Genomic DNA, 16,499 nt, shown 5'->3' on the forward strand with positions numbered 1-16,499 from the left:
TTATAACACACAATATGCTCTCATTCGAATGATTGAACAATGGAAAAGCACACTTGATAATAAGGGTGTAGTTGGAGCAGTGCTAATGGACCTTTCAAAAGCTTTTGATACTATCAACCATGATTTGCTTATTGCAAAGCTGCATGCCTATGGTTTTTCTGAATCTTCTTTATTATTTATTCACTCATACTTGAAAAATCGTTTTCAGAGAACCAGAATAAATTCTTCTTTTAGCGAATGGCTTCCTCTTCAAGTTGGAGTTCCACAAGGATCAATCTTAGGACCTCCTTTCTTCAATTATTCTATAAACGATTTATTCTGGTTCATTATTCAATCATCCCTTTGTAACTTTGCAGATGATAACACCTTATATGCTTGTGAAAATTTATTAGAAGATGTAAAACAAACACTGCTTACTAATTTGGTCATAGTTAATAATTGGTTTTATGAAAATTACTTAGCAATAAATTTGAAAAAGTATCAATATATTGTATTAGGTCATCACAATGAAAGTTTGATATTTAACCATTTGAAAATTGCGTGTAAATCGTCTGTAGTGCTTCTTGGTGTTACGATTGACTCGAGACTAAACTTTCATTCGCATGTCAAAAACATCTGTAATAAGGCTAGTAGGAAACTCAACGTGCTTCAAAGGATATCTTCCTTTTTGACACCCAAGATGAAGCGTTTTCTCTTCAATTCATTTATTTTGTCTCAGTTTTCTTACTGTCCCTTAGTATGGATGTTTTGTGGAAAAGTTGCGAATAATCGAATCAATCGTATTCATGAACGTTGTCTAAGAATCATACAGGACGATATAAATGGCAGTTACGATGAACTTTTATCTTTATGTAATGTTAAAAATATTCACATCATCAATTTACAGAATTTAATGAAAGAGGTTTACAAATTTTTAAATGGATTGTCACCTCTATATATGAACGAGATATTTTCTGTTAGGGAAAACAAGTACAACCTTCGTTGCTTTAATTTGATCAGGCGACCAACTTGTCGAACAACGTACTATGGCTTAAATACTTTATCAAATATTGCAGGGAAGCTATGGATATCTGTGCCTGACGCTACAAAGAATGCTCCTTCTCTCGAAGCCTTCCGTAGCTCAATAAAATTTTGGGAAGGTGATGTTTGCACCTGTAAAATATGCATGGATATACCATACATATTTTAACTTTACTTATTTATTTATTTATTTTTCTTATTTTTTATCGCTGTTTGCCTTGTTTTACGTTTTGTTGTCGATTTAAATTAGTTATTTAAATACTATTGTATCTATCGACGTTAAATAAAGAGAAAATCAAAAATCAAAAATCAAAATCAATATACAATGAGAGAGATTTGTGTTTGACATTGATCAGCTTTTTTGTATATATGTGGCGTTTTGAGTGATTTAAATTTTATGGGTGAGATGTATGTTGAAATGCTTTTAAAAACTTTTTACCGAATAATTTTCGCATTTGTCAGATGGTCAGAGCAGTAATTTTGGTAGATTTAGATTTTAAATGTCACATATACACTGCAGTTGTTGGACACCTTCAATTTTTTTGGTCATTTATATAATAATGCAGATGTAAGATGCGCACTGCTGTATTGTTTGTTTTTTGATGGACATATATCTGTTGCATAAATTAAATGGAATACAGTGGATTCTTCCACCGGAAACAGCTAGTTGTAAATTATTTTCCCTTTTCTTCCCTCCCATTATTATTATAAGCGCAAGTGCGGGCGCGTTTTGCGGCTCTATTTTAGTTTTGCTACACGAATTTTGTTATTTAAATTTAAAAGGGTTAAATTACGTTAAATTACTGTAAGAAGCACTGCAAAGGGGCTTGACATCATCTTGTCTTTGAGCTTGATGATCCCACTTATTACTCCAGTCCAGTAGGCAGGCAGAGTTTGGTCACTTTGCTTTCAGGACTGACAATCCTGCTGCCCTTAGTTATTTTAGAAAAAACTTTGCAAGGGGGTAGATTCTCTTATCTGGTCTTTGTGGTGTTACGGCCACGCAGATTACCCAAGTTACAACAGGCTGGTACTGTCAGTTAGGGTAAACACCTAGTTAGGCTGCATGACCTAATTAGGCGAGTCGTTTAGTTAGGCAACGTGATTTAGTTTAATTTTGACCAATTATCGTCTTATTTGCATCGCGCATTGGAAACTTATGGCCCAAACCTTGTGTGGCACTATTTGTTGTTTTAAATAATGGATTTCAACCTTTCACGCTGCAAGAGAAAAAATTAATATGGCGGACGAAAAAGTGGCAGTGTTCACCTAAATAGGCGACACTTAACCGAATTAGGTTATATATTTCATTTCAACATAATTCTTACTTGTGCAGGAACACATCAAGGCACAAGTGACTTTCGGAATCATGGTCGCGTAGACTATCCATTCTGAAAAAAAAATTTTTGCGAATTTTTCATAGGAATGTGTGAAAAGCCATGTCCTAACTAGGCTACAATAAGTCGCCTAAATAGGTGGTATGCCCTAATTAGCCTACTGTCGCCTAATTAAGTGTTTACCCTGACTGACTGTCATGTCAACAGCAGGTCAACAACAACAATTATCTGTGTAAGGCTGAATGTTGGAACTCCGTAACACATGTGCAAAGCTACAGGCAGAATCACAAGTCCTGGCGCACAAATAGTTGTTTCCTTTGCATTATGAATAATTTTAAATTTATTGGTTTAAGGATATTCACGTTCTGATAAGTTTTATTTATCTCATTGCCTATTTATTCATTTCGAATTGCTTTAATATACCGTCCGTGGACCTCTTCTGAGGTGACCCAGCTAGACATCCAGGGTACTTAGGTTCAGAAATATGGGTCGAAACCTACCTGCCCTTGGTTAAAGTTCTGTTCATCTTTTCAAATGTGTTGTGTCCTTTTTATTTTCTTATATATTTTTTAGTTAATTCCTTGTAAAAAGGGAGAATTGTGCTTTTACAGGCATTTTCTCTAGAGGAGTACAACCTCTAGCTTATTTCCAAAGACTTAACAGGTTTAGTTCATCATTGCGGTGGCTTGCCACCTCTTTGTAAATTATTTTCTTCTATTGTTCTGTGTTGTGTTTTGTTACTGTTGTATTTTTCTGCCTCTTTACGGTCAATATTTTTAGAAAATCCTTGCAAAAAGGGAATTTTGCTTTTTTGAAAAATATGCAGAGGGTTGCAATCTTTAACTATAGTAGAACCAGCTGTCATTAGACAAGAAATATCATCACAGCTAGCTGTTTTGTCACATCATCAAATCAGCATATAAGTTATGATAGGGGATTAAGAAAATAAAAAAATCACAATCATTCAAAATTATCCATGTCTCCATCTCTATTGCGTGAAGTACTTTTCTATTAATTCGGCAATATCTTATGTATCTTTCTTTTAGGTCTTGGTACATTGGGATTTCCTATTTGCCACATTACGATGGAGTCACTTTTAATGGACCGCTTGTGATGTTGAATACTCTGAATAGCAAGATATCTCGTTAAAGGTGTTCTGAAACTGATTCAAGAATGTTTGCCAGAACGAATATGAAGTTTCAGGCAATCAATTTCAAGACTTCTAGTCCATCCCGTAAAAAGCGCCGTAATACCTTACGAAAATACCAATGATTTTTTTCTTTTTATCAATATAGGTGCATGCATAGAATTTCTGTATGATATCTTTCTCCTTTCTAGGCGGGTTCAAAGCGATTCCATGTAACTAATATTGCTGATCAGAAAAATCAGTCTCACCTTAGAGGAAATTCTTCTTTTCCAATAAATTTTGGGATAATCTGTTTTAAGCTGTATAATGTTTTTGATTAGGTTTTTTAGCAGATCACACTTTTAAGTACTAACAGGAAACATATAATGCTGCAACTCTTTCATCTTTTTTAACAGACATTACAATAAAAGGGTAAACATTTTAAAGCATTAAGTAAAAACTTTATTCTTTTGAGCGGAAACACAGTAACAACATGTTATGTTGAAATATATATAAGCAATAGTTCCCTTGTAACACACAAAGTAATGTCGACCACATGAATAACAATTAGGTTACAACATGTTTCGAAGTTTAATATTTTAAAATATATTCTATTTTGCATAAAATAGGACCCCATTATGTGCAATAATAATAACAAGTATGTTTTTACATTCATCTGTGTGTTTTAGTACAGCAGAAATCCATTAGGTTTGCGATCATCCCTGTAAGGGGGAGAATACAGAAGTTCTCTAGTGGCCTCTTATTCTTTGGAGAGAAACCTCCTATTTTATGTAATGGTTTTCTGAGTTGTAACCACTACGTTCCAAATCTACCTTTCTAAGGGGCGGTTTCTTGGTCAGCTCAAGCATTACGATGCAATTTCTCAATTGTTTATGTCGAAGGTCAGAAAGCTTTTATGTTTCCAGGCTTGCTAGCCTTGGGCTCCGTGTCAGTAGGAAAAGCAACAACGATAAAAAGATATCGGTGGCATTAAATGCGTTTTGGTTTAGGATAATTTAAGGTTTAGTCACGGGTTTTATTAAACTATAATTCTCTGCAAGTTTCTTAACTACAGGTTTTCTCTTTGATGGACTGTTGGAAAGTTCTTTAAACTCCTTGCAGCAGCTTTCCCAAGAGCTTCATTAGAACCAAATCCTTCTGGATTTTTATCTGATTCAGCAATTTTGACTTTGGCTCTGTACTTTTGCACTCTTTCTCTATAGAGCATCCTATGATGGGCCAATTTAGCTTATCCCATTTAGCTTATTACTCAGCTTATCCTTTCCCTTCATTACGTCACCCTTTCCATTCACCTTAAGTCTCTTCCTGTGCTCTCGCATACGTGTTTTTGGAGTTGTTTGTTCACATTTTTTGTAGTGCTGTTCTCCATTGTACTAAACTCACTTCTTTCCTGTTTTGTAGTTTTTTCTTGTCCCATATGTATATGCTCACTCTATTTTCATTAAAATACCTGCAACGTTCTTTTCATATATTTCTATTTGGGAATAACTTGATGAGATAATCTAAAATTAAATCCTCATTGGGATTCAAATGATGAAGTAATTATGTCTGTCACATGGGCATCCCCATTTGGGAAAAACGTAGTGAGAAAATTCCCAATTCGGATTTAACTGATTGGAATAAATTTTTTCCTGTCCCATGGGTGTCTAGTCCCACTCTGTTTCTATCATGATACCTGCAATTTTCATTTCGTATTTCCATTTTGGAATAAGTTGGTTGAAAAATCTAAAATTAAATTTCTATTTGGACTTATTTATAGGATGTGACTTTTTTATCAATATGTAATAAAACTTATTTATAAGTATATTTAGACCAAAATTATAATAGTATATGTGGAATGTTGTTAGGAAAAGGAAGATGTTAAGGCTAGAAAAATATACCAATGTTTCTAGTGTGTTTTCAAATTAATGTATTGTCCGTTGTAATGTCCGTTGTTGTTTTTTACTGGCAAGTAAAAGAAGTAGCAAGTTGCACGGCTGAACTACATTTTTTTTCAAACCAGAATCTGTGATGTGAAAAATTTCCTGATTTTGTAACGGACATTGCATTTAAAAAGATGCTAAGATACCAAAAGTTTTTAGTTTTCCACTTTGAAAGTTAACTTTAGTCTTTGAAAAAATTAGTTTCTAAGGAAAGTTATTTTAAAAGTACAGGAAAAAAATACTATATAAAATACAGAAAAGTTTTGCCATTTTAAAGAAAAGTCTGGTGATTTTCAACATGGAATCCCTTCGAATTTTAAAAAATGTGTTTTTGTTATTTTTTTACAAAAATTTTTTAAATTTAGTTAATATAATGTATAAACATTAATTGGTGGTACGTGCCACCTTTTCGCTGCAGTTTTTTTGGCTGCACTTTTTTTTTTCATTAGTGACTTTCTTTTTGTCTTTTTCTTTTAGTGCTGTAAATTATTCGTTATGTGAGATTACTTTTGTTTTTATTCTGGTACTTTTGTTTTTTTCTTATGTTCCTTTTATTTTATCTAAAAGCAACTCTTCGAAACTTTTATTCGATGGTTTTTCATCGTGTAGTTGCCAGGCTGGTACCCACTTCTTTCCTGGAATTGACACTCCTGGCATAGGACCAAGCATTTGAAAAATACTTTCCTTGTTATGCGGTGTATTCTCAAAGCATGGAGTTGACATGGCCATTGGTTGAGTGTTCAATTTGAACTGTTGAAGTGAATTGTCCGAGTATAAAGGCTATTCAAACTTGATGCAGATGTTTGAAGTTTTGAGCTGACAAAGCAAACTGTTCATACAAATCATCAGGTCTTCCTTACTCAATTCAGTAATGATAACGCTTTAGCAATCTGGGGTTGTAGCAGTCTGTATTATACACAACTTCTAGCTTGTTTTCAAAGACCTAACAGGTTGAGTTCATCATTGCGGTGGCTTGCCACCTCTTTGTAAATTATTTTCTTATTTTTCTTACGAATTTACAAGAAAAGTCTTAAAATACACAAACTTTTTTCTCTGGTATACCAGGAATTGTTCACGAGCACCTATCAGTGCAAACAGATCAGTAGAATGACAACCTATTTGGATTGTCCCAATGTGTGTTCTCTTAGTCTATATAATAATGCGCTTGTGTGACTAACCATGTGAGTCCACGACACGCAAAGTACGGGTCACTTTCCTACGACGTGGCGTTACGCTAAAAAACGCGAAACAGGGGGTTGCTATTTGAACTTAAAATAAAATTTTTTATTTTATTAACACTAAATTTTTATTTTTATTTTTAAATGTTTCTATTTGTTTTTTTGTTTTAAAAGCCCCGTTCGTCGTTATAGATAGAACAATTTAATTTTACCCACGGATTAATGTGCACGCCGTATCTAACGGAAACAAGTTGTTTATCGATTGAAAAAAAAGGAAAGCTCTGCGAAGAAGGTTGTCTTTTTTTCAAAGTAATCCTGGCAAAAGTTATTTCAGGTTACATTAAAGCTTTTATTTGATTTTCTATATTTTCCATTTTTGTGTTCTGGGACCGAGGTTGCTTCCTTTTATAGAAATTCTATCGGATTCGAATATGAATGTAATTCGAATCTGAAATGTAAAAAGCAAAAATGTTGTGTTGTTGTCGAACGAAGGTGTTAGTTAGAAATATTTTTAACGTACGATGATTTAACATCACAAAGAGAACTGATTGGAAATGTTTCAGGCAATTGTATGCATCTTCAATTCGTTCTCTTTGGGATGAAACGAAGTTTAGTATTCGAAGTAAAAAACTGATTGGAGTTTTATTAGGAGAACGCTAGCAAGCTACCTACTGAGAAGTAAAAGAAAAACAGGTTCGTTGTTTAGATTATTTAGTAGAGAAATGAACTTGGGTGTATAACGATTTTCTAGCCGTTTCTTTTAGAGCTAAATTTTTCTTAAATATTAAGTTTGTTGTTGTATTTTGTTCCGGAAAATATTTTCTTTAAGCACTTATTTTGTAAGTACATACTCTGAAAAATGGGTCAGGAGTTTCAGTATCGTCAATTCCAACGGCAATTGAGGGATCTATTTTTTTTTTTTTTTTTTTTTTTTTTTCAATTTATTTAAAGTCGATTATTCACATATTTACAACAGTTTCCAAAAAAAAAAGTAATTAAGGAAACTCATCTAAATCGACTAAATTTTTTATGTTTACAATTAAATAAAATCATTTTTTTTATATATATAAACAATAATAACAACAAAGTTCTATAAAGGAACCTTACATTCATCACAGTTACATTTAGATCCGTCCCACATTTTAATCATGCTTTTAAAAACTTTAAGGTTGTCACATCGTTTTAAATGTGATGGTAGGTTATTCCAAATCTTTGGTCCCAGGGCTGATAAGCTATTAGTTCCAAAAGTCGCGGTACTTTTCCTTGAGACTACCAAATTATTTGTATTTTGTTCTCTGACTGTCCTACCGTTATCATTTTAACAAAATATATCTTTCATAAAAAGAGGGCTGCTGTTATTTATAGTTTTAGAGATTTCTATACACAATGACCGTAAGCGATTTACATTCATGTGACTCTTGCTGGAATTTTTAAGTAAATTTTCGTATGTACTTACCGTATCATTATACAGAAATCTTAATGCTCGTTTTTGTATCATTTCGACTTTAGATAAAGATTTAGAAGAAGAAAAATGCCATATAAGGGAACAATAATTGAAATTTGCGTAGATAAAACTTTGAACTAAAATATATTTTGCTTGAAAGGATAAGAAACTTCTAAATCGAAATAAGGCATTTAGTTGGGCTGATGCTTTGCGACACAAATCACTAACGTGTCTGTCAAAATTTAATTTATTGTCTATAGTCACACCTAGTAATTTCACGTTATTTTCACTTTCAATAGTTTTATTTCCTATGTTAAATTTTAGACCTAAATTATCTGCCTTATTCTTTGTTAGAATTATCGAGTGAAACTTTTCAGGGTTTGCAATCATTTTATTCTCTTTTAACCAGGAGAGGGCAGTTTTAGCTTCGTTTTCTAAAGTATTTATCAAATTAGGAATAGAATTTGAGAAGTTGGATATTGTGTTATCATCAGCGTAATTATGTAGCTTATATTTTTCTATAAAAAGAAACAAATCATTTATAAATATATTGAATATGATAGGTCCTAAAATAGAACCTTGTGGTACACCAGATAAGATAATTTGAAATAGACTATAGATCCCATTTATTCGAGTGGCTTGCTCTCTATCAGTAAGATAAGATAGAATGAATTGAAGAGACTTATTGTCAAATCCATAAGCAGCTAATTTCGCAATTAGTAAGTCATGTGGTACACAGTCAAAAGCTTTTGAAAGATCCATCAAGATCGCACCCACCACATACTTCTTATCAAGTTTACTCTTCCATTCCTCTATTAAGCGAATTAGTACTTGTTGGGTACTATAGCATTTCCTATAGGCGGAGAGAAAGGTCGACAATTTTGATTCCATATAAGCGGTTATTTGTTCTTTCATAACCCTTTCGTAAAATTTAGAAAAAACATTTAAAACACTGACAGGCCTGTAGTTTGATATTTTAGTTTTATTTTTTCCTCCCTTATCCAATGGCGTTACAGCAGCTCGCTTAGCTTTGCTTGGAAATTTGTTTGAAACTATGCTACTATTTATAGCATCTGTTAGTGGCGTTACTAGGTGCCTTTTTGCTAATTTTGTCAGCTTTGATGGTATTGTATCTTCACCTGTTGATACTTTGGTGTTTAAATCATTAAACAGTTTAGAAATTGTATTTTCATCAACTTCTTGGAATGTAAAGTTCTTATTGTTGTTAGAATCATTGATTTCCTTTATTTTAATGATACTTGGATGATTTTCAAAACTATCAACAATTTCTTCAATCATTTTTGATTTGGTTTCATGCCACAAGAATCTTCTAAAATATTGATGTAGTAGTCGTTAAAAAGTTTGGTCAGCTGTTTTTTATCAGTAACTAAACTTTCATTTTGAACGATCGCTATATCTCCTTTGCTTATTCCACTTTTATTTGATATCAAGGGTTTAACAGTTTCCCAAAACGTTTTTTTGGAAATAAAATGGTTTTCTGGTTGGTTTATGGTTTTCTGATCTGGCGGGAAAAACTTTGAACTTTGAACAATGTCTAGCATGCTCAAACTTATGCTCTTACAGTTTTTTAAATTTATTTTCCAAGGGCCCGCACCAGATCCCAAGCATGAGTGAATTTCACCAATCCTCGTGTTTCCACATTCATAGGTGTTTGTTTCAGTACAGTCGAAATCCATTAACTTTCCGATTATCCCTGTAAAGGGGAGAATGCAGAAGTTCTCCAGCAGCTTCTTATTCTTTGGAGAGAAACCTCCTTTTTTTAATTAAACTTTCCGTCTTAAAAGACTAGTTTTATCTGCATTTCGATGTAGTTACTCCTATTCTCTTTTTCCTGTTTCTTACACAGATCCAGTTGACTGCCAGGAAAGACTGGTTGACACTGGGAAAGACTAGTGACTGTGGGAAAGACCACTGACGGTGGGAAAGACCATAGATCGCGAAGGCTTTTAGGTTTTGGTGACTGAAGAGTGTGTGTTCTTCATTGGTTAGGATGGGTCTTCAGTTGCAATCTCGAGACGATTGATAACTCCTTTCAAAGAATGGAGTGTGGCGGATTTCGAAGCATAAAAGTTGACTGGGTGGTGAAGTGAATTACTTGTTTAAGCTCGAGACGATATGTAATGGTTTTCTGGGTTGCCGCCGCTGGGTTCCAAGTCTACCTTTCTAAGGGGCGGTTTCTTGGTCAGCCCAAGCATTACGATACGATTTCTCAAGTGTTCATGTCTAAGGTCAGAAAGCTTTTCTGTTTCCAGGTTTGCTGCTTTTTATTCTTTGTCACAACCTCTCTAAGGGCTGGGTTCCAAGTCTACCTCTGTTAGCCCTGGGCTCTGTGTCAGTAGGTAAAAGCAACAACGATACGATTTGCAGCTGTTGACTTTTCTTTTTCCAAAGTTTAACAAAAGTTATTGGTTTTGGCGGACGGTGTCAATGAATGTGGCTGGTGTCTTGCAGGAGGCAGGGGATGCTTACTCAAGGGCCCCCACCAGATCCCAAGCATGAGTGAATTTCACCAATCCTCGTGTTTCCACATTCATAGGTGTTTGTTTCAGTACAGTCGAAATCCATTAACTTTCCGATTATCCCTGTAAAGGGGAGAATGCAGAAGTTCTTCAGCAGCTTCTTATTCTTTGGAGAGAAACCTCCTTTTTTTAATTAAACTTTCCGTCTTAAAAGACTAGTTTTATCTGCATTGCGATGTAGTTACTCCTATTTTCTTGCAAAGTTCGGGTCACTTTACACTGAGTTCTGACATGTCTTCTTGTAAGATCGGGTCGAGCTTCGGTGTTAATTTCGACATGACTTTTCTTTATACTTCTGCGCGACAGTGTTTTGATATATATATTTGATACTAACCTAAGTAACTACAGTAAAGTACGTTCAGTAAAGAAACTGAGCTAAAGTAAGTAAAGTAGTACCTTAAAGGAATTAATTTTGGCGGGAATTGATTTTTGCAAATTTTGCGAAAATTAGTTCCCGTGAATTTTTTGATTTTTTTCTCTTTAAAAAACGATTTACATTACTCTTTTCTTCTGATGTTCCTACCCCTTTTGTTGTAGCAATGCGAATTTTAACTTCAGCAGTCTTTATTTTTGTCGTCTACAAAAAATAGACCCTGAAAATGTATAAATTAAGAGAAAAAAAATGCTGTCAATTAATTTTTTCGCAAAATTTGCGAAATTGAATTCTCGCGAAATAATAGAACTTCGCGAAAGTTAATTCCGGTACGTAAAAGTAAGCAAAGTAACTATGCTAAACTTAAGCATTAATCCTCGGAAAAATTTATCCTAAAACCGCTTATTTGCAAAAACATACAACCATCAAATCTTTGTTAGATATCGGATTCGCAAAAATAAATCCCCTTAAGTATATTTTTAGGGACATGCAAAGATAAATCTATCAAAAAAATTACCCAGCAGTAATTAATCCTGTAAGGTAAAGGAACATCCGGTTACAACCATATATTTTCTCATCATTTTAGTTAAAATTGTGTAAAGTACAAATTTAAAAAAAGGATAATCATACATTTAGATAATACCTTATAGATTTCAGGAATCAAAAATATGTCTGAAAAGAAGAATGTGAAAAAAACATCGGAGCAGGTTGCTATTTTGGAACAGCTTTATGAAGCTGGTATGACAAACTATAAATCTGACAACACCGCAGCACGTGCTTTGCTTCAACAAGCTATTGTTAAGACAGGTTTAGGTGAATCGCAGATCAAGGTTCGTTCCCATTTATCATCAATACCGTATACTTGCTATATTATATGACCTGTTTTCTGTAAATCCCACATTTGAGTTCTATGAATTGACAAGTTACGTGTGCTGATCATTATCATGAAAGTGTTGATGTAGGAATGTTTGTATTTTTGTTGTTAGGATTGGATTAACAGTAAAAGAAGATCTCCTCAAGTACGGCAAAGAAAATACCAGAGAGAAGACCTTCTAGGTTCGACATATTTCGAAGAGATTATATGAAAGGTTTCTGATAAATTATATTATCATTCATTATATCATCCAGGAATTGCCAGGTATTTGTTCGATGGATGAGTAAACAAAATACTTTTACCAGTGCTCACTATTTCTTCATAACTTCATAGATAATTGTGTGGGAGTTGCTGAGTCAAACAGAGCCTGGGGAGAATTATCGCTAGAAGAAAAGGAAAGTTTTAAAAACAAAGCTTCTCTTGTAAACCAGCCAGTATTTAACGACTTGTCGATGGAGCAGCAAACATCTGCAGTGCGATCTATTCGAAATAAGATGGAAAAATTGGTTGGTGTGATTGTTTTATTCTATATTGTTTGCCATAATGACCAGGATCATCAAATTTAATTCTTTATGTAGTGTAGGGAATTGGAATCCATCGGGGTAGAAGTAGCGGTCATGGACATTGATTCGATGAGAATAGGAAACAAAGTGACTGTGTATGGTAGTCAAAAAGGTGTTGATTTTATTGACTCCCAAACCGATATGGAATGGAGGTTTGCAAGCCACATGACTAGTAAGAGATTTTTCAAGATACCTTTTTTATTTCAAATAAAACCTCCGCCATGTATAATTCCAGATATGTTTTTAGGTGAAATTGTCCAGAAAAAAGTGGAAACAATATCATTACGCAAAGAAGTCAGCATGCAACTTAACCAGAAAATGTGTACGTATATTTTCCAATGCGTTCGTGAACAAATGAATGTGCATTCAAATTTGAGCTTTTTTATATTCAATAGACCTAGCGACTTGTGGTAATCGTACAACAGTCCCTTATGCGCAGATTGAACGAGGTTAAGTTTTTGTGAATGGTTTACCGAGTGGCTTCAATTTTAAAAAACCTGGTAACTACACAGTTGGGGCTCAATATGTTAAAAGACAACATGGAAAACATTACATTTACTGGTAAGTTATGTTTTCTCTCCAATCTTTTCTCATTGAGTAGGTACTCACTGCGAAATTTTGGGAGTTAGCTTTCGCGGTTGACTAAAGTGAGTGTGTTTTACGGAAAAATCTTTCGCTTTCGAAGTTAAATTACCTGCGAAAATAGAAAAACTAGTGTACGCAAAGAAAGCGTAAAACGTTAATATTTGATTTATTTTAGTCTCGGCCACACGAAGTCACAAAGACAACGCAGATGTCTCTGTCGATGATTCTTCTGATAGCATACTGCACCAGCCAGTGCCAGTCCCGATTATTCCTGAGAATACTACGGGAAGCAGTACAAATGTTGAAAAAATAGCGGAAATGGATTCTAATTCAAGAAAACGCAAAGTGAGAGACGAAGCTGTACCACGCGAAGAGCTTGATGACGAGATTCAATCTCTGAATTTGATGGACAACGTTCCCAATAAGTCTGGAAAAGTAGTGACCCTTAAGGAAGTATTGGATAAATCCGCTGAAGACGAAGGCTATGTTGATTTCATAGCAACTCATAGGGATAATAATGGCATAACCCAATATCAAGTGAAATGGATTGGATACCGTAGTCTGACGTGGGAGGCGGCAGAAAATCTACCAAAGTCAGACTTGGAACAATATTTCATTAAAAAAATGTGATTACTTTCTTCGTTTAGCAACTACCTTATTCGTACTAATTTTTGCGCAGTGAAAAAAAATCTATTTGGCGCGTATAGCGCAATAGCAACATGAACTTTGGCGTAAGTTGAAATTGGTCCACAAATAACAGGGGAAAATAGTAAAATTCAAGGTTTTAGACAAAATATAAATGCGTGTCTTTTGCTAACCAATGAACGTTTTTGCGCGAAAATTAGTACGCGCAAAAATTAGTACGAATAAGGGAAGTTTAACCCTATTCAGTACGGCTTTCAAAGCTTTACTTAGACCGTGTAGATTTTGCACTGATTTCAGAAATCATGCCATCAACTTTTAGTACGGATAAGGAAGTATATCAATGATAACTATGATCAAATATATTTTTTTTTTAATACTGGCATTTAAAAAAAAATACATTGTCAAAAACCAACCTTTATCATTAACTGACACACTCTTTTATATAGAAATTTGTGGGCCAAACGATGCGATGATCTCCAATCCATACATTGTATTGAGAAACATTTTAGAAGATCACGTGCATCATCTTCGATTAAAGACGCACTTTTTAAGTACGTATTCAACAAACTACCATAACTATATATGTCAGAACCGTAGGAGACAGAACAGCCCTTGAAAAGCTCCGGCGCTACGTGCTTCTGGTTGGAAAATTTCTTTATAACGTCCGTACAACTTGCGCGTACGCATGTTGCACGACAAGAGAAATAAAATCCAATCAGGATAGGAAACATGTCAGGTCCATGCTAAATAACGTTATCTGAAACAATATGGTTGTGGAGCACGCCCTTGTCATGTAAATGGTTCAGAGCGCTGGCAACACCTGTCAATATTTTTTTAATCGCATTGCGCGATGCAACTTCTGGCATACCAGATTTTAGAAAATATTCTTAACTGTCACCACTGACATAATGTGTCACAGAATAGAAAGCCCCGTTCAGATGGACGACACCTATGGTAGTAATAATGTTTTCGTGTTTTCCAATAAATTTTAAGATTCGATGATCTTGGCTAACATGAGCCACATTTTTCACGCTAACACTTTCATTGTCCCCTTTGTTCAAAAATGTTTTTAAGACAACACTTGCTCCATCATCAAATGTGACTTTTTTGTTTGAGCAAATTCTCCTTCTTTAAGATTCGATATAAATAAACTTTTCATGAAGGTGCTGTCTAAAACACAAGGAGTTACTTCTTGCAGAAGAGGGTCTTCTGTGTGAAATCTATCAGCGAACAAAGATGCATCAACCATCTGTACAGACCTGTTGACGCCGAGTTGTTCAACAAGTTTCAGTCTAGTGAACTCCGCATTTCTAAGGAGAAGTGATGCGTTTTTTTCGCCAAGTTCGTGTATCTGGTGATGTAGCGTATCGTTCATTTTCATTAATTTTTCTATTTTTTTCTTGGAATCACTCAATTTTTCATTAATTAACTCTTCCTTGGTAGGCGCATATGTCCATTTTTTTCTTTTTTCGCGAAAGCTAAATAGATAATATAAGTAAATAACGTGTTTATTTCGTAAATAAAATCAATATTGCTACTAATTATTTTTATCGTTAAAATTGATACTTTTACAAGTAAACAACTCACTTGTTCACTTTCTCCTGCACTTGGGAAACTTTTCTTGTCTGCAACTTTGTCATATTCTTCATCACTCTAAAAATAAAAAATATTTGATGGGACTTCGACACGCTTGGAATTAGAAAGCTGGAAGAATATTTGTATCATTCCGCATATTGTCGTTCTTTCTCTTAACACGACTTAAATGTTATTTTACTTATATTGAAAAATCATAAAAAACATACATCAGTAATATCACAAAGTGGATTACAACCAGTAACATTTGATGCATGGTCTCCACACGGAATGGACACCGTCGTCACTTTTAGCTTAGTCCTATTTAAGCTGAACAAACTAACATGAAATAAAAATTAAAAAAAAACATATAATTCTGTAAGACACATTGCCCTGGGATTTCAGACTCTTTTGGATGCCTATTTTTAGGCAGAAAAATGTATGCCTAGACAAAGAAGGACCCATGTTGAAGTTTATTTTAAAGCAAAAGCCTGCTTGACCTTGGAATTCAATTGTTTCTTGGATTAATTGAGGATACAGAACTCATTAGCTTGGACAACACAACCTGCTGCAAATCTATATCACAAATTTTTAACCATAATATAGGTGACATTCCTTAGCCACTGCCAGCATTCTTTTGTTAACGTATGGATATTTATTTGTTTATATTTTTAGTGAACATCTTTGTGGCAAGCACAAAGATGCAGAGGCTAGTTAACACAAAGTCTTGTCAAGTCTATTTTTTGTACAAGGTATTATTAGACCGTTAAATGAATGTGGAATCAGAAGGTATATATAAGTAGTATCAATCTACACTCAATAATAGTTTAAAGCCCTAGCAACGTTTCCGTCAGAAGAAATTCGTTAGAAAGTATCTCTCCTTAGCCAGCTCTAGCATTTTTCCGCCTGTCACGCAAAAGTTTATAGAGACCACTGAAAATGTAACAAAGAAATCCATTAAAAGCATGGGCGAAAATACTGCCAAATATGTAAACATTGCAACTCATCTATATACTACTGGGACTGATAAACTATAGTTATACTCTTTTCTTGTCCTTTCACAGTTATACTCTTTTTTTGTCCTTTCACCCACCAGACTTCTCTTGTCCTCCCCCCATACCCCTTCTCCCTGCAAACACAACCCACACTATCCCCCATTGATTGATGATGGGAACATTTTTTAATGTTGCTGTGGGGAGCTACAACATGTTGCTATGTAAAAAGATAAAGAGAGGACAGACTACCACATAGTGTGATGCTGTGTTGGTTGAGGGAGCAGGCACCATGTTATGGTGAGGT

General features: G+C 34.4%; 2 protein-coding genes across 2 annotated transcripts in view; one reads left to right on the forward strand and one right to left on the reverse strand.

Annotated features, from left to right (window-relative positions):
• Positions 1–16,499, reverse strand: part of LOC130647074 (uncharacterized) — an 87,564-nt gene that overhangs the window by 14,951 nt on the left and 56,114 nt on the right. The window lies entirely within an intron of this gene.
• LOC130647076 (uncharacterized) lies at positions 10,892–16,357 on the forward strand. Its single transcript, XM_057452802.1, has 3 exons — positions 10,892–12,570; positions 12,646–12,959; positions 13,159–16,357. Exons 2-3 carry the CDS (start codon positions 12,863–12,865, stop codon positions 13,611–13,613), a joined length of 552 nt encoding a protein of 183 aa, XP_057308785.1. The 5' UTR covers positions 10,892–12,570; positions 12,646–12,862; the 3' UTR covers positions 13,614–16,357.

The sequence above is a fragment of the Hydractinia symbiolongicarpus genome, chromosome 6 (genome assembly GCF_029227915.1).
Source record: "Hydractinia symbiolongicarpus strain clone_291-10 chromosome 6, HSymV2.1, whole genome shotgun sequence".
Classification (NCBI taxonomy): Eukaryota; Metazoa; Cnidaria; class Hydrozoa; order Anthoathecata; family Hydractiniidae; genus Hydractinia; species Hydractinia symbiolongicarpus.